The following is a 24,479-nucleotide window of genomic DNA, read 5'->3' as shown; positions in this document are numbered from 1 at the left end:
TTGTTTCCACCTCTTGTCAAGGACACCCCTGTAAACCTCGGAAGGTAACGAGCATCTCTGAGCCCCTGCTTTCAGTCTCCTTCGGTACACATCCAGGAGGGGGCTTGCTAGATCATATGGCCATTCTGTGCTTAACTTTTCGAGGAGCTGCCAAAAGTTCATACATTTTTGAATCATTGGAGAAAAAAAAATTTAACAGTGACATATGAAAAGGACATGAAATTGAAATCCCAGTGCCCACAAATAAAGTGTGCTTGGAGTATGGCCATGCCTACTTTTTTATAGATGGTCTGAGGCTGCTTTCCTAAGTCAGTGACAGAGATGATGCCCTGCAGAGGTGACCCCAGCTACCATCTGGCCCTTTACAGAAAAAAAAAAAAAAATTGACCATCCCTGGTCAGTAGCAAAGAGTGTGAATGAGAGATTGTAAGTGACAGCTGCGTGTAACAATCTGAATGATTCTCCCCAACATAATTGTGAGCAAAAGAATCCAGACGCAGAAAAAAACCTTAACTGCACAAATTCATTTATTAAAAAGGACCAGGACAGGGCACCTGGGTGCCTCGGTGGAGTGAGTGTCCGACTCTTGATTTTTGCTGAGGTCATGATCTCAGGGTCCTGAGATCGAGTCCTGTGTCCGGCTCTGTGCTGGTGTGGAGTCTGCTTGGGATTCTCTCTCTCCCTCTCCATCTGCACCACCCCTCTCCCCACTCCCCCCACACACTCGCTCACTCTCAAAAAAAAGAAAAAAAGAAAAAGAAAAGAAAGGAAGGAAGGATGGAAGAGAGAGAGAGAAAGAAAGGAAAGAAGGAAGACCGATTAATCTATGTTGTTGGAGATGATGCTGGAAGTTTCCTGGGGAGTGAGGGAAAATGGGAAGCTAGTGAAAATTCGAGCGCACACTTACATCTGCACACTTTACACCTGCTGTATTTCAGTAAAAGTGATGTGTGTGTCAAATCCCTGTGTAAGCACAACCGTGTACACAGGGCCAAAGTGTAGACAATACTTATTGAGCAGTTACTATGTGCCAGATGTATGCTATGCATCGTGCCTGCCGTGGGGAGCCAGGGGACCCCCACTCCCAGCCCTCACGCACTTTGCCCTGCCTGTTGGAGGAAGACAGACACCGAGAGAGAGCTCAGTTAACCTCACCCTCCATCAGTCGTCTCCGCCGTGGAGGATAGGAATCGAGTTCTGGGAGAACTTCTGGCAGAAGAATGTGGCCCCCATGGGGAGAATCCAAGGAGGTTTTATGGAGGAAGAGATAGCTGAGCGGAGGGTAAGCAAGAGTTAAGCAGGAGAACCAGTCAGGAGGGCATTCTGGAGGGAAGAACAGCATGTCCCAAGCCCCTGGGGAAGGACAGTGTGCACCAGCTTTGAGGAACTGAAAGAAAACCAGTGGGCAGAAAGGCAGAGAGCCTGGTTGGCATAAACAAATTTCACAGGCTCCCTTCCTTGAAGACCCCGAGACACAGCTTGGATACAAGGTAGCTCAGGACACAGCAAGAGTCATTTGGTTGAGAGCTCTGATCCTTAAAAACTTTCAGTCTCAGAAGTTTTCAGATAAAAACTTTTGAGAGGCACAGAAGTGAGCATCTCTGTCTATAGGTCAGGGGAAAAGCAGGGGGTGTGTGGAACCCCTAGGGTTCCCTGGGGACTTAGCTTGAAAGCCCTTGGTTTTCAAGTAGCAGGAAAGGGCCACATGCCTTTTCATTCTCTTTGAAGAAAGGAAAATATTTTGGGGGCGCCTGGCTGGCTCATTTGGAAGAGCATGCCACACTTAATTTCAGGGTCATGAGTTCGAGCCCCACCCTGGGTATAGACATAACTAAAAAGAAATAAACTCAAAAAAAATATTTTCAGGGGCACCTGGGTGGTTCAGTGGGTTAAGCCTCTGTCTTCGGCTCAGGTCATGATCTCAGGGTCCTGGGATCGAGCCCCTCATCCGGCTCTCTGCTCAGCAGAGAGCCTGCTTCCTTCTCTCTCTGCCTGCCTCTCTACCTACTTGTGATCTCCGTCTAATAAATAAATACAATCATTAAAAAAAAATAAGGTGTCATTTACATAAAGCAAACTTCACTCTTTTTACAGAGTTCCAGGAGTTTTGACAAATGCACAGAGTTACGTGATTATCACCACCCAATACTTATTACTTAAATGACAGTTGGGAAAAAAGGAATTTCCCAACGATCTTAAGGAAATCTGTGTCCTGAAGCCGCAGAGAGGATTTTTTCCGCTCTGTACCACCTGTCTTCCCGCGTGGCCCCGCAGACCTTGTGAAAATTCACAAGTATTACGAGCTTCTTCTTGCCTCTGTTCCTGTACAGCTGTCCTTGAAGGGTTGTTCTGAGCCCAGAGGGCCTGGGAAACTGACCTCCAGAAGTAATCTGAGTTACTTGCCTCGTTAGATAACAACGCGCTGCCCGGTTGACAGACTCCGGTGACAGGAGACGCAGCCAAATCAGGAAAGAATCACTGACACTTGCTTCCTGTCCGATATGAATGTCAGAAAAGAAAAGCAAAAACCTTGGAACCCTGCCCGTTTTCTTTAGCAAGAGCTGGCGAGCCTGGCTTCATTTAGAAACCCTTCTGACCTGGGGGTGGGGGGGCTGCCCGGCGGAAGGGGAGTGTGAGCCGCTAGCTACCTGCGCAGAGGTGGGGAGAGGACAGGCAAGACAAGGAACAGCCACAGCCTGAAGGTTAGGTGGTAAAGATCATGGAGATTTCCAGTGTTAACGACCTGAGATTGTCCTTGCTGAGACCCACTCTTGCCTCTTGGTGTCCCTGGTTTCCTTGGGCCTCTGGACTCCTTACAGACTCTCTTTCCCGTGGGGGCTCCTTGGGATGCTCTGAGATGACCGTGTCTACTGTTTGTTGAGAAATATATACATATGACCACCACCCAGTCAGGTAGAGATGGTAATTATCTCGACAAAAGGAGCTGTTGAGGCCCAGAGAGGCTAAGGGATTTGTCTGGGGTCACAGAGCAAGTTGGTGGAGGAGCTGGGATTTGAACCCCGCTGGTCTGGGTCAAGGACATGTACCTTTCAGCCTCAAGAAGTGTGTGGCAGGGTGGAGGGAGCTCCCAGGAACAGCCACAGCACTGTCCCAGATTTACTTAAAAAAATAAAAAGGAAGAGGGCGCCTGGGTGGCTCAGTGGGTTAAAGCCTCTGCTTCAGCCCAGGTCATGATCCCAGCATCCTGATATCGAGCCCCGCATCAGGCTCTCTGCTTAGCAGGGAGCCTGCTTCCCCCTCTCTCTGCCTGCCTCTCTGCCTACTTGTAATCTCTGTCTGTCAAATAAATTAAATAAATAAAAATTTTTTAAAAAATAAATAAAAAGAAAGAGAAAGAACAAAAGCAACATTGTTTTGAGAATATTCCTACAGCTTTTCTTTTGCTGTTGAAGAAATGACAGAGATAAAAAGGCCCTATTTATTTTTCCTAAGATTTTATTTATTTGAGACAGAGAGGGAGAGAGCCCAAGCATGGGAGGGAGGCGGGAAGGGAGAGGAGGAGAGGGAGAGACGGGCTGGATCCCAGGCGCCCTGAAATAGGGACATTTTGGAGCACCTGGGGGCTCGGGTGGTTAAGCGTCTGCTTTCAGCTCAGGTCATGATCCCAGGGTCCTGGGATTTGTCCAACGCCAAAGTCTCCCCTTTTAACCAAGGCATTTTCTACCCCAAACCCTGGGATGGGCAGTACGTGGACCAGGGTGGGGATGCATGAAGCTCAAAGGAAAGGGGTGCGGGAAAGAGTTTCATGGGAACTCCTGCCACCCAGCCTGGCGTTTTCATTTTTTATAAAGCTTTTATTTATTTATTTGAGAGAGAGAGAGAGCATGAGCAGGGGAAGAGGCAGGGAGTCCTACATGTGGGGCTTGATCCCGGGGTCTGAGGATCCCAGGATTGTGACCTGAGCCACAGGCAGATGCTTAACCAGCAGACCACCCCCCGCCCCAGGTGCCAGCCTGGTTTTCTTCGATTCCACATATCAATCTTAAAGAAACAAACAAACAGGGTGCCTGGCTAGCTCCATTGGACGAACATGTGACTCCTCATCACGGGATGGTAAGTTCAAGCCCCACACTGGGTGTAGGGATTACTTTAACTAATTAATTAATTAATTTTAAAAACCAGGGTGCCTGGGTGGCACAGTTGATTGGGCATCCGACTCTTAGTTTTGGCTCAGGTCATGATCGCGGGTCCTGGGTTTGAATTCTGCGTCGGGCTCTGCTCTCTGCTCAGAGGCAACTCGAGACTCCTTCTCCCTCTTGCTCTGTCCCTCCCCCGTGCTCTCTCGCTCTCTAAAGTAAATAAATAAAATCTTTAAAACAAACCAACAAAACCACCCAAAACCTTACAGAAACAGAGAACAGATCAGTGGTTGCTGGGGGTCGAGGGCGGGATGGAGAAATACAGGAAGGTTGTCCAAAGGTCCAAACTTTGGTCCAAACAGCTAGACGATGAGTAAGTTCCGGGGAATCTAATATACCGGGGGTCACAATAAACACTACTGCATTGTGCACTACTGAAAGTTGCTAAGCGAGTAGATTGCAACTGTTCGTACCTCACACGCACACACACACACACTGTCACTCTATGAGGGGATGGATGTGTTATCTAACCTTATGGTAGAAATCATTTTGAAATATGTCACATCACTACATTGTACACCCAAAACTGACACAATGTTACAGGTCAATTACATTCCCATAACGGGGGAGGACATCAGTTTCATATATAAGGGAAATCATGCAGTGTTTGTCTTTGGCTTTCTTTCTTTCTTTCTTTCTTTTAAAGGTATTTATTTATTTGGGCACCTGGGTGGCTCAGTAGGTTAAAGCCTCTGCCTTCGACTCAGGTCATGATCTCAGGGTCCTGGGATCGAGCCCCACATCGGGTTCTCTGCTCATCAGGGAGCCTGCTTTTCCCCCACCCCTCTCTCTGCCTGCCTCTCTGCCTACTTGTGATCTCTGTCAAATAAATAAATCTTTTTTTTTTAAAGATTTTTAAATTTATTTGACAGAGACAGAGACAGCGAGAGAGGGAACACAACAAGCCAGGGGAATGAGAGAGGGAGAAGCAGGCTTCCTGCCCCACAGAGAGCCCAATGCGGGAGTTTGATCCCAGGACCTGGGAATTTGATCCCAGGGCCTGGGAATCATGACCTGAGCCAAAGGCAGACGCCTAATGACTGAGCCACCCAGGCCCCCCAGTGTTTGTCTTTCTCCTTCCGACTTATTCACGGGCAACTGCAGAGACCATGCAGATTGGGACACCACTCAAAACAGATGCTGCAGAAATGTCACCTTCCCTCACCATCATTTTCCCAGAATTTCCCTGGCCACTGACAGGGACGGAGACTCCGAGTGGTCTCACGAACTTTGGTCACTAGTCAGGACCTCCTCCATCCCAGAGCCCCAGCCCTGGGGACTCCATCTCTGCCCACCCCACCCCCCAGCAGAGTCTTCCCACTCGCTGGGCAGTTTCTTCACTCCAGGGGCCTTTTCACAATATTCTTGGCAGCTGTTGGTTAACGGCTGTTTGAAGATTTTGAGTAACTTTAGAAAAACAAAAAACGGGAAGCTTGCTTCGGTGACCTCCTAGCTGTCTGGGCTCCCCTAGAGCTGACAGCTGACAGCCTCCTGCTCTCTTCTTCCTGGAGCTTTCCTTGGCTCGCTGAGTCACACTCACTTCCTGTCCCTGCCCTGTGGCCACTAAGCCCCTGCCTCCCAAGTTGAAGGTTTCAGGCACTCCTTCCTCTGCCAGGGTCCCTGCTTTCACCCCTCCTGCCCACCTGGCAGCTCTGGTGTGCCCCAGAGCCTCGAGTTTGTTTCAGTGGAGCAAGTTCTAGGCCACAAACTTGGACGAAATCTTATTCTAGAAGGACCTCCCTGCACGGCACAGGTGGAGAACTCCCACTCTAATGCATTCCTGACCCTGAGACTGTCCGTCCTCACTTCTCCTGGGGACGTGCCCTCAGACCCTCCAAAGCGCTGATGTGAGCCTGGGAAATCCTTTTCGCTCACTTTGTGGGGCCCTCCTTCTTAGTCCAGGGCCAGACCCCATTAGAGTGTCTAATAATAATAATAATAATGTTATTATTATATCCATAAATTATAATGATGATAATTATCATTACGGCAGCCAGAGTCCCCAGGATGCCTCCTATATGCTTACAATGTGACCACTGGTCACCCTGAGATCTGTTTCCACCCTAGATCTCCCTGATAAATTCAAATATCCTGCTGACTCCTGGGGATCCTGCAGATAATACCTAAGAAAATGTATCAGGTTGTTACTTTCCAACTAGTTGCCGAGGGAGAGGTTGTTTAAGAAGGATCCTAGCTAATCCCAGTGGAATGATTAATACACTTGGAGATAATCTTCAGGAGAGAATGGGTCCAGGCATGGAGACGTGATGGCTGCTGACACTTTTAGGTGGAGAACTGGTGGGAACTGGGGGACATCTGCCCCACTCCCACCAATCCACAGATGAACCATAGCACCCTGACTTTATGGAGTCCCTGGGAAAATACAAAGGGAGGTGCCCAGCCTCACCGGTGAGAGATTATTCTGACCTACAGCAGAACCTGGTTCGGGTAGTGCTAACCACCCGATGATCAGAGGAAACAGCACGGTGAGGACCATGGGAACAGATGCTAAGAACAAGTTATACCGGGTCACAAAGAAGCAGCCAGCCACATCCAGAAGGAAGAGAACCCTGAAGAGCCCCAAAGAACACACACCAAGTCGGGATAGATGTCCTCAGGAAATAAAGAACGGTGACTTCTGAGCTAAAACCGGAAGGAGGGAGGATATGAAGATCTGCGGGAAAAAGCACTGTAGGCAACGAGAACAGCAGGTGCAAAGGTCCTGTGGCTGCAACGGAGTGGTGTGTTTGACAGATGGCAGTTGTGGCTGAGGGAGCCAGCGGGGAATGGACTTGAAGAGGGACTTTGTGAAACACAGAGACAGGGAGGTTGGATTTTGTTCTCATAGGAGGGTTTTGACAAGTCTCAGTAATGCGTGCGGAGGGATTGGCGTGATACTTCACGCCCATAGGGGTCCATGAATTTTTGTTGAATCAAACTGTCCTTAAGTCGGAGACACTACGACACCTCCTCGGCATAAAGGGCAGAGACTGAGGCGGCGGGAGCAGGGGAGTTTTGTTGCAGCAGAGAAACTCGGAATCACCGCTGACCCACTTACCGTTTCCAGTTAGGGTTACCCTAGCTCCAGGTACGGACGTGAAAGAGCCAAGATCCCGGAAAATTGGGGGCACAGCGCCCCCTGGTGCTCACAAAGTTTATCTACCTAAGCGGGCGCCGGGCAGGAGTGGGACGGAGCGGGGAGACCGCGGCTTCCCGGGGAGGCGAGTTTCACAGTCAGACTTTGAAACCACCTCCTTCCAGTTAAATGGCTTCTCTGCCGAGGCTGGACGGGGAGCCCCGCATCCAGCGCGGGCGTCCCACAGGTCGGGGCCCCACCCCGCCTCCTCGACGACCTCGCACACCCAGCCTTCTGCCCTGGTGGGAGTTTCGCGTGTTTTGTAGAAGTAGACTGAGTCCGAGGGTTTAGCCCTTTTCGAAGGCCCCGCCTGCAAACGCGTCCTTAGAGTTCCCTGAATTCGGAAAAGGAGCGGGGACTTCAGTCGGGGCCACGGCTTCCATGGCCGGTGAGGAAGCGTCCCGGCCTTGGATGGCCACATCCCCCAAGGCGACCTAATGGGAATAAGCAGCGCTCCACGGAGTGGGGAGGGAGGCGCTATCCCCAGTGCCCCTCCCCCGGCACCCCTTCGGGCAGTACCTCTTTGCCAGCGTTAAACGTGGGCCCCGCTGGCCCTTACTCAGATCCCTTCTGTAGTTGTCCCACTGCGCCAGATCCCCACCTGGGCCCTCCAGGCGCTCTGTGGCTCTCAGATCTTACTGCTCTTCAAGGTCCTTGTCGCTCCTTCTCCCTCTCTTACCTTGGCTTCCACTGTGCCCTCCCCAGCTTCCCCGACTCCTCTTTTCATTACCAACTCAAACTTCCCCTCCTCCAGGAAGCCTTCCTTGACTGCCCCCAGACTGGATAGATGAGGGTATCTCTCTGGGCTCCCACAGCCCCCTCCGCTGCTGCCCACCTGGCTCTGTATCTGTGCCCCCGAGAGGGACAGTCCTCATGGCTCATTCACCTGCGAGATTCCGATCTCCTTTTTAGCTGAGTGTTGCGGGATGAACTGTATCCCCTGCTCCCTGAAATTCAGGTGGAAGTCCCAACCCCCAGCGCCTCAGAATGTGACCATATCGGGTGAGAGTTTTTTTTACAAGATAATTAAGTTAAAACTAGGTCATTAGGGTGGGCCTTACTCCAACATGGCTGGTGTCCTTCTAAGAGGGGATTAGGACACGGGCGTGCAGAGGGACAGCCACAGGAGGACACGGGAGAAGAGGGCCTCCCGGCCTCCACTCCCCAGGGTGAGAGGAACAACCAACCCACACACCTTGAGCTTGACCTTCCAGCCTCCAAGAGCCGTGGGAGAACACATCTCTGTTGTTCAAGTCACCCAGGCTGCGGCAGCCCCAGCATTCGCATATACCCAGTTCCGGGCCCCTGTGAACACCCTGGGGGTGGGGCGGAGGACGAGAAGGGGGAGCAGCGAGGCTCTGGGCTGGGTGGGAAGTGGGCGTGGCATGCTGTGCACCGGTCTTCACGCAAAAGCACACTCTGATCCCAGGATCTGGAGAAGACCCCTGGCTGGCCGGCTCCAGAGCCCATCAAGACTGTTCCCGGAGTGGGGGTTGGGGGGGGCGGTGGGAGGACAGGACACCCGGTCCCTTCTGCTTGTCAGTACTAACAGGCCCATCACAGCAGCCAAGATGACTCGAGATGGAGGAACAGCGGCGGTCACGCCCTCACGCCATCAGCTTTCTGGCACGATCTCTACCTCGTTCGCAAAGAGGCCCGTTCCAAGTGGGCAGTGGGCAGGACAGCCGGCCAAGGCCTTACAGCGAGTCCCTCTCAGAGCCAATGTTCAAACGAGGCCCAATTCTTAAGCTTCATCTCAGCTTAAGATGCCTTCTGGCAGGACAAGAGTGGGTCCTGAGGGACAGGTCAGGGAGGAGGGTCCACGGGAGGCTGGCCCTGGTCAGCTCCATCAGAAAGAAGGCGAGGTGGGCGCCGGCGGGAGGAGAGAAGGGAGGAGGAGTTTATTTCTCTGGGGATGGAGGGGGGCGGGTCAGGGCAAGGCAATGTCCTCCAGCTTCTGGTCCAGCATCTTGAGGTCATCCAGGAAGCGTGTCGGGGTGAGAATGTGCGAGGAACCTGGGCAGCGAGGGAGGGTGGGGGAGGTGGATCTGAGAAGTCTAGACTCCCTAGAAACATAGGAGTCCAGCCCCCAGGGGACCCCTTCCCTGGGAACCTAAGCCCCAGCCCCTCAGAAAGTCAGGAGTTTCCAGTTACTCACCCAGGGCTCCCCGACACAGGCCCTGCACAGGCTCCAGGGTTTGGGGACCCAACAGGGAGTCCCCTGTCAGCCCGACCCTCTAAAGCACGTAGGAGTCCAGCCCCGGCACCCAGGGTACCCCAGCCCTGGCTTCTCACCAATGAGGACCTCCCACTTGCCATCGGTGGCCCTGGTCACCTCGTAGGCGGCCCTCATCTCTGACATTGCCACGCCGCCCAGGACGTAGATGATGAGCCGGGGCCCGGCCCGTGTCTCCACGCCGGTCTTGTTCTTGTGCCAGTGGCCGAAGCGGGCACTGTGCAGGGGGAGACGGGCACAGGTCAGTCCGGGCAGGAGACTCTCCCCCGCACTGCCACACCCCTCATCTCCATGGGCCTGGGTGTGGGACAGGAGGCAGCCCCCGGGGGCCCTCACCTCACAGCAGCCTGGGAGCTGGATGTGGGGGCGGGGTCGGACACGAAGGGCCACAGCTTTCGGTCCAGCCGGTCCTCCACGGCATCCTGGGAGCCAGAGAGGGAGGCTCAGGACAGCCTCAGAGCTTCAGGTGAGGGCATCCAGGCTCCACGGGGGTGGGCGGGGCAAGGCTGCTGGGCCCCCAAGTGGGCAGAGGTGCCAGGGGCCAGAGGAACAGCAGGCCCCTGGCCTGGTCATTTTTGCCTGTTGCTACTTTGGGCTCCCAGGACGGGTAGCGGCTGGTGGTGGGGAGGGTGAAGCGGGAACATGGGGATTTCTCGGGGAGGGTGAGGAGCAGGGGGAAGAGACCTGAGGAGGACAAAGGGGCCAGTGCTTGGACAGGAAATGCGGCTCCTACTTGAGGTGCCCCCCCGCTTTCCTAATTCCTCGGGTGTGGGCTTGGGGACCCCCCCCCAACAGCAGAGCAGATCGGATGCCAGGGGGATGCCCATAATGAGGGATTTTCCTTTAAGCCCTAAGGCTTAGCACTGTGACATGAAGAGGACTGAGCCACCGCCTAGACCAGGGCTGGACTTGCCACGGTGGGGGGGGAGGCAGGGGGAGGTGAGGCCCCACCAGTGGTACCTCCATCACATCCTTGATGACTGGGGTCCAGCGGGACAGCTGGTAGGTGGGCTCCAAGCGCTCCCTCCGCTCTAGCCGGCTTGAGGTGCCAGAGCCCTACAGGCAGGGCGCAGGGATGGGGGCGGGGGAGGATGGGGGAGAAGGAGGTGGGTCATAGGCAGGACTGGGGACTCATCTGGCTAGAGGAGGGGCTGCAGAGAAATGGAGCAGAGAAGCAGAGAGAGAGGGAAGAAGGTGAGAGAAGGAGAGAGGGTTGGGGAGGGGGAGAGGGAGAAAGAGGGAGAGAACAGAGAATGAGGAGAAAGAGATTCAGAGCCCGTGAGACTAAAACCTGTGGCAAAGAGAGACAACAGACAGGTGAAGACAGAGGCCGAAAGGCATGGAGAAACAGCGGAACGGGGAGGTGGGGGCAGGGTGACAGGGGGCTGGGAGAGAGATGAGGGACAGGTGAGGGGACAGGAGAGCCACCCCAGCAGTGGAGGCAGGGTCAGGGGAGGTGGGACACACGGGGCCAGAGAGAGGAGAGGCTAAGCAGGCAGCTGAGTACAAGAAGCTGCTGTGTGGGTGAGTTTGGGGTGGGGGTGTGTGTGGGGGGGGTCCTCTGAGTCCTCCAGGAGCCCACGGTCGACTGTGTGCTGGTGACCCTGCTCTCCGTCCCCTGGGACTCCGGCCACACCCCGCACGGCACCACCAGTGGGACCACAGCTCTGGCTACACCTCACCCGTTCATCATGCAACCCGGGACTGGGGACAGCTGTGGCGCCCGCTGGTCCCCAGACCTGACCCTGCACAGACCTCCCTGTCCTCCCAGCGCCCCACCATGCTTTGGATGCCCCGGCCTCCGGGCCCCAGGCTCTGACTCCCAGGCACCACCCCCCATGCCCGCATTTGCCCTCCGCCCAGTCTGACCCTAACGGCCTGTGGCCGGCGTACCCCGGGGTTGGTGACCGTGCCCCCCAGCTGCTCCAGGTTCCGGATGAGGCTGCTGTGTGCCTGCACGTTGGCGTGCTGGATCAGCTTGGCCAGGTTCTCCTCACTCACACCTGGAGGAGGAGGACAGGTGGGCTTCTAGGGATGGGACCCTCATGCGGGGGGCTGGCTCCGAGAGGGCCAAAAGGTGGCCACGGGGTTCCTGGGTGAAGGGGTTTGAGGGTGGCGATAGGAGGTCCCAAGACTGTGATGGGGTGTCTTCAGGAGAGGATGCTAGAATTCTGGATGGGGATCCCAGAGGGGAGAGATGGGGGTCCCAAATTAGTTGATGGGGCCAAGTTTGGAGGAGTCAGGTTTGGGGGTCGCTATGTCAGTGGAGCCCTCATGTCAGTGGGAGTTCCCCCAGATCAATGGCGGGGGTTCTCAGGGTTGAGGTGGGTGTATCTGTCGGGTCTAGTGTGCCTGTTGAATGGGGACATCCCAAGGTCGGGAAAACTGTGGGGTTGAGAGATTCCCAGGACCACTGCAGACCCCTGTGAATGGAGGTCTCCGGAGGTCTTCCCAGGCCCCCAACCCACCGTTCCGTAGAAGGATGTACAGCAGCAGGACCCGAATCTTGTCATAGGCCGGCACCGCCGTATCCAGCAGCACCGGCACAATCAGCTTCATGGCATCCTTGATCTTCTCCCCTTCTGCGTCTGAGCCCATGGCCAAGTCCTGCAGGGCAGGGGTCGGTGGGCTTCCAGAGCTGGGCCACCCCCAGAGTCCCTGGCAAGACCTTGGGGAGGGCCTTCTTCCTACTACCAGGTCTCTGAAGGTTTTATCCACAGGCCCCGCCCCTCTCAAGACCCCCACCTCTCCACAGGCCCCACCCCTTATCCAGTTCCTACCCCCCTCTATGGACCCGCCCACCCCGTAGACCGCAACGTTGTTCCAGGACCGCCTCTCTCCCAGGGCGGAGCCCCATCACAGTCCCTATCACGGTTCTCCGGAAGCCCCGCCCCCTCACAGGCCACACCTCTCCAAGGCTCCTCCCCTGGAGACCCGCCCCCTCGACAGGCAGGTCTCTGAGGCCCCACCCCCGACCCAGGCCCGCCCCCACCTGCTCCACACCGCACAGCTTCTCCACGGGACCCTTGAAGTGCTTCATGCAGTCGTCGGCTAAATGCAGGTGCGTGGAATACTGCGGGGTGGGAGGAGGAAGTTGGGGGGTGACAGAAACTGAGTCCCAGTCCCCCACCCAGGTTCCCCGCCCAGGCTCACCTTGTTCAGCTCCTTCTGGTACTGCGGCATCTTTTTCAGGATGTGGGACAGGTCTTTGATGTTGGCCTGGGGACAGGGAGGCCGTGAGGCCTGGCCCTGCGCACCCGGATCCCACTCCGGGCTCGGCCACGGGACTGGGGCCCCGCCCCCACTCGATGGCGGCACAGGCCTCTCTGCCCCAACTGCCCATCCAGACGCGGGCCCGCCCCTACCTTGTCCGTGGTCAGCCTCTTGCTCTCACAGAACGTCTTCAGAAGCTCCGTGACCCTCCTGGTGGTGAAGAGTGTGAAGAGTGAGCGGGGTGGGTTGTAGTTTGACAGTGTGTGCGGGGGATGTGGGGTGTCACACAGCCGGGACGCGGGAGCCAGGGGACACATGCGTCCCTGGACTAGGTCATGGGCAAGGCCACACTGAGGAGTCGGCTGAGGGGCGTGGCTTGCACGGGGCGCTCACCCAGGGCCAAAGACCATGCACGTGGCCCACAGTGGGGGGTGGGGAGGGGATGCGACTGGGGACACGGAGTGGCCCACGCACTTGGACACGTCGGCGATGTGCATGTGCCGCAGCTCCACCCACAGGTCATCGTCCTCGTCCAGCAGCACAGCCTTCTCGCGGGCCTCGCTCAGCCCTGTGGTCTCGTACCTGCGGGACACGGAGGGTCAGGGCAAGCAGCCGAGGAGGGACGGGGGAGCCGATGCGCCCGGGGTTAGTGTGCCTGGGTTCTGCGTACTTGTACGTGTCCTGTTCGATGTTCAGCAGGTCATAGGCCATCGCCTGGAAGGTGAGTTCATGCAGCAGTGGGGACACGGGGTCCGCCCCCCGGTCCATGATGAGTAGCTGTGAGCGGGTTTTTTCAGGGCCCTGGGGGGGCGGTGGGCAGGGATGAGGATCTTGACCCTGTCCTTCCTCGGTCGTGGCTTCACCCCCTCCTCCCCCGCAGGCCCCCTTACCTCGCCCAGACTGGGATTGTCTGCCTTGAAGGCATTCATCTTGGCCAGGACTGCGTGGGCCAGCTGCGCCGTGACCTCTGGGCCCCTGGGGGTGGGGTGGGCAGACATGGGGGCCTCAGGCTTGGGGCAGAAGAGGGCCAGGCCCACGCGGGAGGTCAAGGAAGGGGCTAGGGATGGGAGTTGGGCCCCGGGCAAAGACAAGGACTGGGGTCAAAAATGAGGTTCAAGGCTGCAGGCAGGATGGGGTCAGGGCGGGGGCGGCCTGGGGGGGGGTCCCCACTTGCGGTAGCGGATGGCCGGGTACTCCTGCAGTGTGGCGCACAGTGTGGCGATCTGCTGGGCCAGTGCCTCGATCTGCCGGGCCCGCTCCCCCACCCGGAAGGGGCAGTAGAGGTTGTAGGTGCTGTGGGGGGCATCCAGGGAGAACACCTGGGGGGGCATAAGTGTTGGGGCTACTGCTCTGGGTGCAACCCTGGCCCGCACACGGCCTCCAGCACCTGCAGCTCCCCGGGGCTTCCCCTGGGCTCTGGAACCTGCCTCGCCATCCAGGAGGCAGGCCAGGCTGCTTTCAACTGATGTCCGCAGGAGGTGGAGAAACAGCCCGGGCCCCTCCCCCCGGTGGGAAGAACTCGGGCCCCTCTGTGTTGGCTGCTTTCCTTTCTGACCCGAAGGCCCCCTTCTTTACTGGATTCAGTGTCTTTCCAAGGGAACCCAGGCTGTTTGGTCACCGGCTCCCGCACCCCACCCCGGACCAGCCCTGACCGTACCTGGGCCTCGTAGGGGAGGAAGGCCAGGTGGATCTCTTTCAGCGTCTTCACCACCTTGGCTAGACGGGAGCGGCCCAGCTCACTGAAAAGGGGCTCAGGGCAGGCTGGGGTGGCAAGAGAGGGCATGAGGCTAGAGTGGCCCCACGCCCCTGCCCCGCCCCCTGCTCCCTGCCTGTTTCACTCACTGTCAGTGAAGAAGATGTGTGCTGCTTTGTAGGTGAAGGTCGGAGTCCCCCGGAAGTCGGCGATCAGGGCCTGTACTGACTGGGGGGCGGGGGGAGGTGGGCAGACCATTGTCCAAGCCTAGTCCTGCCCCAGCCTCCCAGCCACGGCTTGTCCCCACCGCCATGTGCAGACATGCACAGAGGCATGCGTCTACACACACACACACACGCACACACTCATTCACACTGGCACCTTCTCCGTGGGGCTCAGCAAATAAATGGCCTCCAAACTAGGGATGGGTTCTCGCCGTTTGTTGATGTCTTCAACAACTAGCAGGAATGGAGAAAGGGCCGTATGTAGGTGGCACTGGGACTAGGGCTCATGGAGAATCTCAGACTCGGAGAGTCGGACACTTGGACAAGAGGGCTGGATGCCAGGGCAGGGGGAGTGGATGCCCTTGGAACCTAAGGGGAGATACCCACCTGTGGGGCACATGGCTAAGGGTTACATGGCAGGGTTCAGCATGTTCAAGGTCACAGCCATGCCCCTCTAGGGGTCCTCCATAGAAACTGACACATTCTGGGCATTAGGGGACCGACCCCATGCTCAGGTCCCATCTGGGCAGCATGGGGTGGGGGTGTCCACTCACTTGTAATGCCCTCAGCCAGGATGTCTGACATCTTGCAGCAGGAGGACAAGATGCGCATGCTCGGATGGTCCATGATGAGTACCTGTCCGGATGGATGGACAGAATGACCGATGGACTGAGGAGTGGGCAAGAGAGGTTCCAGCTGCCCCCGAGGTAGGGCTGGGGTGGCGGGCAGGACTGACGGCTTCAAGAGCTGGCTGGATGGGAGGACCCGAGCGCAGCGTGCCGCACACCCACACACCCACCCCAACCCCCTGGACTAGCGGCCTCCCCAGGGAGTACTTATGGGTCCCACATTCAGGGCCTCCCACATGGGTCTGGACAAGGCATTCTGCCAACCCCATACCTTCCACTCCCCATCCTTTTTGACACTCCGAATGACTCCGCTCAGAATTTCTGCGGGAAAGGTAGAGCGGGCTCAGGATATTGGATTCGGTGGCCCCAACACGGCCCCAAGCCTTCTAAGTCTCGGGGCTGGGCCTCCGTCTTCAGTCCTGTTTACTTGTTTACTTCTCTCATCAGTCTTGGGAGGGCACCCCTAGGGTCACCCCCAACTTACAGACAGGGAAACAGGTTCAGAGGACGGGTGACCAGCCTAAGCACCCTCAGCCCTAAATGGCTAAGTCCCTGGGGTTTAAGTAGTCACTCAATAACAAATATGCGTTAGATGAAGGAGTAACTGAAAAGTTAGAGTTCATGTACGGGTCTACCTCCCTCCAGAGCCCAGCTCTCAGCCTCGCCATTGCAGCCTTGAGATCTCCTGGTGGAGGCCTCGAAGCCAGGCCGCCCCCTCCCAACCTCCATCAGTTTCCTTGCAGGACCCCTGACTCCCTGCTCTGAAGCAGGCCTAGCTTCTCCGCATTAACCTCCGTGTAGGAGGCTCCGCTCTGGGCTGGGATACTAGGGGTTTGAGCCATAGTCTGCCCTGCCTTGCGGAGGGAGAAGCAGAAGGGACAGGGTAGCCCCGCCCGCCCAGAGTGTCATGTCCACTCTTATCAGGACCGCCAGGGCGGAAGGAGCAGGAAGGAGGTTCTGAGGCCGGAACTACTTGAGATGGGGGAAGGGGCGACCTCCACCCCCTCCCAAGAGCCCCGACCCCCGGCGGAGACGCCCGAGTCCTCACGCTGCGTGAGGTTCGTGGGGACCCGGCAAGAAGGAAGGTGTCCCCCACCCCCCGGACCTGGACATTGGCCTGAACACAACCCCCAAGCTCTCACACCACCTGGGGTCGTTGACCAGCGCACCCAGCCCGGGCCCCAGTCCAAGAGTCCAGGCCCCCCCCGGACTCTGCCAGGCTCGAAGACCCGGCAGTCGGGCGTCCCGCTGCGCCCTCTCCCCGCCCGCAGCCTAGGGGGTCCAGACCTGCAAGCCCTGGCGCCTGCCTACGCCACCCCTAGCCCGATCCCCCTGGGTCCCGGGAGTCCAGTCTCCCAACTTTGTTTAGCTCCGGCACGGGAGAGCCGGGATGTCCAACAGGACCGAGTCCCCGCCCGCCCCCTCGAGGATCAGGTGCTCAACGCCCAGCCGGGCCGCCAAATCCCCGCCGCCGGCGTCCCAGGGTTCGTGCACCCCCGGCCCCCGCCCCCCCAGAAGACGCACTCACTTTCCCCCACCACCGCCTTCAGCCCCGAGGGCGCCATCTTCCCCCGGGGGCGCCGCCACCGCTTCCGGGTCTGTCCCAAGGTGGGGGCGTGGCCCCGCGCGTCAGCCACCTGGACCCCGCCCCGCGGAGCTGGCCCCTCCCCCACCGGTCCTCGGAGAGGAGGATCCGTCCCCCGCAGAGTGGGCGGGCGGATGTGTCCGCGCAGACGAGCGCGGAGTCGCTGGAGAGGCGCCCCGACGACACACGCAGACGTGAGCTCAGACACACCTTCCGTGCTTGCGTGCAGCGAGCAAGTGGGATCGCGGGGAAACAACGCTTTAATCTTTCCCAGACGCTGCTACCACCCTGCCAGAAGTTTCTCCACGGCTCCACGGATGCTGTGGGCCCATCCGGGGCCGCGGGGCCATAAGCCCGTGACCCACTTACCTTCTGTTCCGCAGAGCGTAGCCTCGGGCTGGACAACATGTGATCAACTCACGAGAAAGCCTGGAGGGAGGGTTGAAGCTAAACCAGCACCCACTGTGTGCCAAGGACCTGTGCCGGATTCTCACTCCAGCCCCGGAGAAGCCCTGACAGGGAGTGCGGTATAGACAATGAAACCGCGGCTCAGCGGGACCCTTGTCTAAGGCCACAGGATGAATACGCCTGCTGGGATCTGAACCTGGACTCTGTCCGAGGGGGGCCGCTTGTCATAGCCTTGCCCTCACGGGCTGATAATCACATCTCTCTGCTGAGGAACCCGTGGGCTCAGCGGCATGCTCAACCCCTTGCACACTTACACACACACTCAATTCACACTTGACTTGAAAGTTCATGGCCTGCTCCTGCTGTGCCCCAGCAATGGCTGCCGCCTTGCCACACAGAGGGCACAGCCCAGCAGCACCCATCCAAAAGAGGTCCCGTATCCCGGGTGTGATGCACTGGTGTGAATGCAGAGTCCAGAACTGGTTCCTTCATTTGGCCATGTTTATTAAGAGTTGGTTTGGATGGGGCACCTGCATGACTCGGTCGGTTAAGCAGTCTGCCTTTGGCTCATGTTATAACGCCAGGGTCCTGGGTTGGAGCCCCATGCCAGGCTCTCTGCTTAGCAGGGAGTCTGCTTCTCCCTCTGCCCTTCCCCCTGTTCATGCTCTTTTGCTCTCAAATAAATAAATCTTAAAGGAAAAAAAAAAAGGTAATGAGTCTGGTGCTTGGCCCTTTGCCACTTACATGGGACAGGCAATTCACTAATTCAATTAGTAATAAAATCTAGATCTGCCATGTGGCACTTAAGGTGAAGTGGAAGGGGGAGAGAAAATGGTCAGTTCTGCTCTAACGGAAATAGTGATGTGAGAGCACATGCCAGGTGGGGGAGGGCGGCGGTTTATCGTGTGGTACCAGAGGGGGAACACTCACAGGGTGACGTGTAGATTTAACCTGAACGACATCAAGGAGCCATGCAGCGATGCAGGCAGAGAGAAGGGGATGTGGCTGGAGGAGCGGGGGGAAGTGAGGTGAGCTTGGAGGCCAGACCTCTGTGGGACAAGGGAGAACTGACCCAGCCCAATTTGCCTGGGATTGAGAAGTTTCCAGGACACAGGACTTCCAGAGCTAAAACTGAGAAAGTGTTGGGCAAACCAGGATTGCTGGCCACTCTAGGTAGGATTTGGGGTTTTCTTCCATGTTTTCCTACCTCCCTCCATTCCTTTGTTTTTTCTTTCTTCTTCTTTTTTTCTTTTTTTTTAAGAGTTTATTTATTTATTTGACAGACAGAGATCACAAGTAGGCAGAGAGGCAGGCAAGAGAGAGGAGGAAGCAGGCTCCCTGCCGAGCAGAAAGCCCATTTGCAGGGCTCGATCCCAGGCCCCTGGTATCATGATCTGAGCCAAAGGCAGAGGCTTTAACCCACTGAGACATCCAGGCGCCCATAAAAAAGATCTTATTTATTTGACAGAGATCACAAGTAGGCAGAGAGAGAGGTCAGGGATGGGGGAAGCAGGTTCCCTGCTGAGCAGAGAGCCCAATGCGGGGCTCCATCCCAGGATCCTGAGACCATGACCTAAGCCGAAGGCAGAGGCTAAACCCACTGAGCCACCCAGGCACCCCTTGTATTTTCTTTCTTTCATAGCTTTGTTGAGATATAATTCACATAGCACACAGTCACTCTGAGAGTACAATTCAATGTCTTTTAGCATGTTCAGAGTTGTGCGTCCGTCCCCAATTTTAGAACGTTCCATTACTCTGTGGCGTTTTCTCCTGAGGGCAACGAGAGCCAAGGGAGAGTTCTGAGCAGGGAAAGGAGGGCATCCCTGTGGCTCCTGGAGGGGAAGGGTGGATTGCAGGGGAAAGGGAAGAGCTGGGAGGCCGTGACACCCCCTCCAGCTTCTCAGTCTGTCCCCTGGGGGTGGAAGTCTGGAGGGTCTACCACCCCCCACTGTATTCTGTGCGGGTGACCAGGGTCTTCTGCTGCTAATGGCTGAATGGTATCCTGTCCATCCTCCCTCAAGACAGGTTGAAGGCCTAAGCTCTGGTACTTGAGGTTGTGACCTTATTTGGAGAAAGAGTCGTAGCAGGAACATCTAACACAACGCGACTGGTTTCCATGTCTTGTGACGGCCATGTGGAGACAGGGACACAGAGGAATGTCACATGACCACAGAGCCAGAGGCTGAAATACTGCAGCGACCAGCCAAGGAGCACCAAGGGCTGCCTGCAACCCTGAGGAACCAGGGAGAGGAAAGGAAGGACCCTCCCCTACGGGTCTCAAGAGCACGGTACCGCCAACGCCCCAACTTCTGGCTCCGGCCTCCAGAACTGTGTGACAATCATCTGTTGCTCTAAGTCCCCCAGTTTGTGACTTTGTTAAGGCAGCAGTAAACTAGTACATCTGCGGAAGAGCAGGGCATCCCGTTGACATCGAGGACTTGGGGCTGCCGACAGGGTGCAGGCGGGGCCCCGGATGGGGAACCGTTGCCTGGGGAAGAGGACCGAGCTTCGCGCTTAGGCAGGTGTGGTGACAGTGCAGCCCATTTACTCTGAGGAGAGGTTTTAACTGATTTCTAGAAAGGCATCTTGGGTAGGGGATGGGGTGCCCATGGGTTCCTCCCAGTGGCACCCTCGCCCAGGCCACTGAAAGGAGGCCATAGGTGCTTGGGGGAGGGGGCACGGGCTCGCCTCCTCGCCTGCCATCCCCAGGTACAGAGATGACAGGTCTCAGGAGAAAGCTCAACCTGGCATTGGTGGCAGGACAGGAAATCCCAGACCTTTTTGGGACACCTGGGTGGCTCAGCTGGTTAAGTGTCTGCCTTCGGCTCAGGTCATGATCCCGGGGTCCTGGGATCGAGCCCCGCATTGGGATCCCTGCTCAGTCTGCTTCTCCTTCTGCCCCTACTCCCCCTGCCCCCAGCTTATGCTCTCTTGCTCTCTAAAATAAATAAAACCTTTAAAAAGGCGGTGGGGGGGGATCCCAGACCTTCTGGTATTAGGGCTGGTGGTGGGCAACCAGACCCAGGGACTGGGAGGGGTGGCCGGGAGACCTAGACGGAGCTATTCAGTCTGGTGGTGCCTCAGTGGTCCTCAAGTCCACCTCCTTCCCCTACCACCTGCAGCTGGCAACAGCCCTACCAGCAGGGTGGGCCTGTCTCACTCTGCTTCCCACTGGAGGGCTACAGACCCCGCCTGAGCTGCCCTGGTGGCCTGACCTCTCCCAGTGGTGCCAGCCAGCCCCTGCGCCCCATCGTTGGGGGGGACACTGCTCTGGCCTGCTGCTGAGCCCCCCTGAGAGTTCTTGGGGCCCAGTGAGTCCTGCTGGGCAAGGTCCCAAACCCAGGTCATCCTGTCTCCTGCCCCCACAGCAGCACTGTGCCCTGCTGCAAAAAACAATTATCTGGATCATCTTTATGGGGCTTAAGCTTGGGTGGGAGCAGATGGGGCATGAGCTGGGGATTTGGGGCTGGGTATCCACAACCCCCCTCCACATCCCAGTCTTTTAAAAAGCCTTCTCTGGCACAGGGCCGGGACAGAGGCCAGCAGAGAAGTGGACGGGACCCAGGGGAGGGGAGCGGGGATGATGACGGACCAGGAAGAGAAGGTGGACGGGACCTCGGCTCCCTGCATCAAGGTAAGCAGATTCCACCCCACACATCCCTAACTCAAGGGCCTGTGAATGACAAGACTAATTGGTTTGTAGGGCACCTAATTAGCAAGCAAGTCTCCTGGGACCCCTGACCCAGTTGCTGCCCAAGGAAGCGCTGGTGGGCATGGGGGTCCAAGGGCCTAGCCCAGCCCCAGGGCAGAGGTCAGGGCTCTTAGTGTTAACCCCTGGGAGGTGGGGGATGCTGGGATTCGGGGGCAGCCCTTGGTATGTTTCCCTGGGTCACATCCCAGCCCCCAGGCCACCCTGCAGTCAGGCCCCAATTTAGGACGCCAGGATGCTGGCAACAGCAGCCTCTCCCTGGAGGCAGCACCACGTGGAGTGGCCCTGCTGGAGGGGCCCCTGGGGCAGGGGCCGGGATTGGGAAGGAGGCTCAGGTCTCATTCTGAGCGGCTCTGCAGAGCAGCACATCGGCGGGGACCATGGTGAGCGCCGAGGAGGGGAGGGGAGGGGAGGGGTTCCCCAGCTGAGAGGCCAGCTAGACTGAGTGTGTCTGTCCCCCAGGCTGGCTCTCCAGACCAGGAGGGCTTCTTCAACCTGCTGAGCCACGTGCAGGGCGACCGGATGGAGGAGCAGCGGTGCTCGCTGCAGGCAGGGCCGGGTCCGACTTCTGAGAGCCGTGAGCACGGGCACGGGGGCAGGGGCTAGGGTGGGACTGGTGTGATGTTTGGGGGCATGAACGGGGCAGGGCATAGGGATCCAGGGAGAGTGGCCATCTGGGGGGCCTGTGGGCAAGAGTCTGAGGAAGCAAGCTGCAAATGGGCAAGGGATGGGAGGGAGAGGCCGGTGCGCTTCCTAGAGAATGAGTGGGGGCGGAGGAGCGGGTTGGGGGCTCCGGCTGTGTGCCCTGGAGTCAGCGTATACGTTCATCCCCGCACGCCTCTGCTTAAAGCAGAGAGTGGCCCTGCACCCGAGATGGACAGTCTCATGGACATGCTGGCCAGTACCCAGGGCCGCCGTATGGATGACCAGCGTGTGACAGTCAGCAGCCTGCCTGGCTTCCAGCCCATAGGACCCAAGGTAGGTGACGTGCCGCTGGGGCTGAGCAGGCACCTGCTAGGCTGAGCGCTCTGATCCTGCCTCCCACCCGGAGCCAGGAGTAAACAGACCTTCCTCACCCTCATGTCTAGCCACGATGTGCCCCTTAGGTGTAAGTGCCTAGTAAAAGGGCCACCCTGGGTCCATGCCAGGCACAGGATGCTGGCCGATCGGATACCCGACTTCGGGTGGGAGAACAAAGGCCCAGACAGGGCTGAAGGGGCCCAAGGTGAGGCCGGAGGCATGTGAATGTTAGAGCCGTGGCTGGAACTCATGGCTCCTGCCTGTCTTAGGGTTTCAGGGAAGACAGAATGAGCAGCCCCCCTTCCTGGGAAGACACCTCCTAGGAAGAGGGCACCTGAGTTTATACACGGGACCCACACCTCCATACACTAGTGTGTGTCTATGACACACATAACACACATAGGCACGTGTACCCTGGGTTCTGATCCCAAGACCCCAAATACCGCCCTAAAGGTGGTAACTTCGGGAGGTAATTAAAGGAGTAACTCATGTACGTAGAAGCCGGGGGATGGCAGGGGTGAATGGCAGGAGGTGGCACACAGGTACCGTCTCCCGATGTCTGGGTCAGCTTTGGCTGGCACTGCCCGTGATCCCTCCCTCTGGCTGACCCCTCTTCATCCACAGGACGGAGTGCAGAAACGAGCTGGGACGCTCAGCCCCCAACCCCTCCTCACCCCTCAAGACCCGACTGCTCTCAGCTTCCGTCGGAACAGCAGCCCCCAACCCCAGACACAAGCCCCATGAAGGCCTGAGCCATCCTGGGCCCTGCCTGGCCCCTGAAAACAGACAATAAAACACTTCCACAAGAAACAAGAAACCGTGTATGTGTATTTTCTTGGGTGGACGGGCTAGGATTCAGGAGCTCTGCTGGGCAGCACGAAGGAGCTTCTCCTCCCGCTGCTTCCGTATCCTCTCTTTGAATTCTTCTAGCTCCCGACGCTGGGGGGTGGAGAAGGGGGGGTGGAATGGGAGAGGAGGAGGACACACACCTCGGGGGCCTGGACCCCCTTCCCTTCACCCCTTACTCCCCCAGGGCACAGCCTCAGAGTTCAGCGTCTATGCTGGAAGCCCTGCACCAATTACAGCGAGGGTCCAAGTGGGATTAGCTTCACCTTTCAGGAAAAGGGCAAGAAAGAAACTATACACCCCTCTGCTCTCAGTTCTCTTTCCTCAGGACTGAGAGAAAAATCTTCATTCAAACCCATCACGGCCACAGGGATCCAGGCACCTCTGTCCCTTTAGGGGGGAAGAAGAGTATGTTACTTACCTGGTCTTCCCTCTCAGGTGGCCACAGCTCCCTCTGTGGGGACAAAATAGCAGCTGGAAGCATGAGCCACGAGCCTCCGGAGCCCCCCCCCGCCCAGGGCAGAATTGGCTGGTGGGAAGCAGACACTGGTCTCCAGCAGGCTGGTGCCCCATTCTCTCCCCCAGCCCTGGAAGGAACCCATGAATACTCTCCCTGTGCCCACCTTACGCTGTATGACATAGTCTTCAAACCATTCGGCCTGATTGGCGATCCAGAACATAGCCACAGGGAAGGTGAGGTAGAGTGTCATCTGGAAGGGCAGGGGGTCAATGAACAGAGCCAGGGATTAAAGCTCTTCCACAACACGCACAGGTTGCTCAGAGCTTGGAGGACCATCCTCCCACGGAGACCGGAGTGCGTCCTCAGGGTCCCCAAGAACCGCAGAACTCCCACCACGGGCACAGAAGCCTCATACCTTAGCGCCTAAACCTCTAGTAATAATAATTTAGGAGACCTCAAAGCCTCCTCCAAGTCTGGGGAAACGCCCCCTCAAAGACACACACACACACACACACATACGTACGTACACGCGCGAGCGCGGAAAGACCCTTGACTCAGAGTACGAAACCCCGTACTAAAATCAAAGGCATCTTCGTGAGACCTCATGACCCACCCGTCCGTTAGATCCCTGGAGCATCTTCAGACCCTGGAATCCTCATTACTTGGAATCGATTCCCCTAAACCCAGGGGTCTATCAGAAACGCACAACCAGCCGGAGCCCACGAGCTTTCCCCAGCGCCTGGAGCCTTCCTTCTTGGAGCCCCTTTCCCACATCACTCCTCTCGGACGCCCCGCCGCCCACCAGCCCTCCTCCTCCGCTTCCAACCTTAAAGATCCCTCTCAAAACTCAGAAACTCTCTCCCCACATTGCCCTCGTTCCCGGAGTCCCCTCCCTTCCAAAGCCTCCTCCTCAGGGCCCGGAGGAGTCCAACTGTCCACCCGCTGCAAAGCTCACTGACCCGAAACACCTCCAGCTTCACCCCCATCTCGCTTCTCCTAGGCTACAAAGCCGCTTCCGCCCAAAGTCAACCCTCCAGCAAAACAGCAGCTCATTGGGCGTTCATTGCCTCCATTACTGAAGCTGATTGGTAGACGAGGTTCGCGTTGATGTCATCTTCGGGCGTCTCTTCCCTGCTTCCGGTCGCCTGTGCCTTAAGCGA

The 24,479-nt window shown here is 57.3% G+C and overlaps 3 protein-coding genes across 4 annotated transcripts; 1 reads left to right on the top strand and 2 right to left on the bottom strand.

Moving 5' to 3' along the window:
* Positions 1-9,174: 9,174 nt before the first annotated feature.
* On the bottom strand, positions 9,175-16,914 carry STXBP2 (syntaxin binding protein 2). Of its 2 annotated transcripts, none has more exons than XM_044254336.1 (19): positions 16,820-16,914; positions 15,563-15,612; positions 15,217-15,298; positions 14,820-14,896; positions 14,588-14,666; positions 14,403-14,506; positions 13,916-14,064; positions 13,636-13,720; positions 13,416-13,546; positions 13,220-13,327; positions 12,898-12,955; positions 12,686-12,751; positions 12,525-12,605; positions 12,001-12,139; positions 11,426-11,535; positions 10,493-10,588; positions 9,869-9,954; positions 9,592-9,749; positions 9,175-9,312 (listed from the first exon to the last, which is right to left on the bottom strand). In XM_044254336.1, exons 1-19 carry the CDS (start codon positions 16,854-16,856, stop codon positions 9,227-9,229), a joined length of 1,782 nt encoding a protein of 593 aa, XP_044110271.1. In that variant the 5' UTR covers positions 16,857-16,914; the 3' UTR covers positions 9,175-9,226. The 2 variants fall into 2 exon arrangements, with proteins under 2 accessions (XP_044110271.1, XP_044110272.1); XM_044254337.1 differs by having other exon boundaries at positions 16,816-16,875.
* A 3,953-nt stretch (positions 16,915-20,867) lies between these two features.
* On the top strand, positions 20,868-22,757 carry PCP2 (Purkinje cell protein 2). Its single transcript, XM_044255413.1, has 4 exons — positions 20,868-20,918; positions 21,456-21,570; positions 21,847-21,971; positions 22,638-22,757. The coding sequence occupies exons 1-4, from the start codon at positions 20,868-20,870 to the stop codon at positions 22,755-22,757; spliced, it is 411 nt and encodes a 136-aa protein (XP_044111348.1).
* A 63-nt stretch (positions 22,758-22,820) lies between these two features.
* Positions 22,821-24,381, bottom strand: LOC122909788 (protein PET100 homolog, mitochondrial). Its single transcript, XM_044254335.1, has 4 exons — positions 24,279-24,381; positions 23,483-23,569; positions 23,281-23,313; positions 22,821-22,952 (listed from the first exon to the last, which is right to left on the bottom strand). Exons 1-4 carry the CDS (start codon positions 24,303-24,305, stop codon positions 22,869-22,871), a joined length of 231 nt encoding a protein of 76 aa, XP_044110270.1. The 5' UTR covers positions 24,306-24,381; the 3' UTR covers positions 22,821-22,868.
* Positions 24,382-24,479: the final 98 nt, after the last annotated feature.

The sequence above is a fragment of the Neovison vison genome, chromosome 6 (assembly GCF_020171115.1).
Source record: "Neovison vison isolate M4711 chromosome 6, ASM_NN_V1, whole genome shotgun sequence".
Lineage (NCBI taxonomy): Eukaryota > Metazoa > Chordata > Mammalia > Carnivora > Mustelidae > Neogale > Neogale vison.
Note: the sequence above shows the minus strand (reverse complement) of the source record. Positions and strands in the feature narration are given on the sequence as shown.

Bases quoted from the DNA above. Each gene is read 5' to 3' on its own strand.
- STXBP2 (XM_044254336.1), bottom strand. From the start codon at position 16,856: ATGGCGCCCTCGGGGCTGAAGGCGGTGGTGGGGGAAA. The intron at 15,299-15,562 runs GTATGGGGTTGG...CCATCCGGACAG, and splicing joins AAAAGGATGGGGAGTGGAAG to GTACTCATCATGGACCATCC. The intron at 14,065-14,402 runs GTACGGTCAGGG...ATGCCCCCCCAG, and splicing joins TCCTCCCCTACGAGGCCCAG to GTGTTCTCCCTGGATGCCCC.
- PCP2 (XM_044255413.1), top strand. From the start codon at position 20,868: ATGACGGACCAGGAAGAGAAGGTGGACGGGACCTCGGCTCCCTGCATC. The intron at 21,571-21,846 runs GTGAGCACGGGC...TGCTTAAAGCAG, and splicing joins GGGTCCGACTTCTGAGAGCC to AGAGTGGCCCTGCACCCGAG. The intron at 21,972-22,637 runs GTAGGTGACGTG...CTTCATCCACAG, and splicing joins TCCAGCCCATAGGACCCAAG to GACGGAGTGCAGAAACGAGC.
- LOC122909788 (XM_044254335.1), bottom strand. From the start codon at position 24,305: ATGGGGGTGAAGCTGGAGGTGTTTCGG. The intron at 23,314-23,482 runs GTGGGCACAGGG...TTGTCCCCACAG, and splicing joins ACTATGTCATACAGCGTAAG to AGGGAGCTGTGGCCACCTGA. The intron at 22,953-23,280 runs GTAAGTAACATA...TCCACCCCCCAG, and splicing joins CACCTGAGAGGGAAGACCAG to CGTCGGGAGCTAGAAGAATT.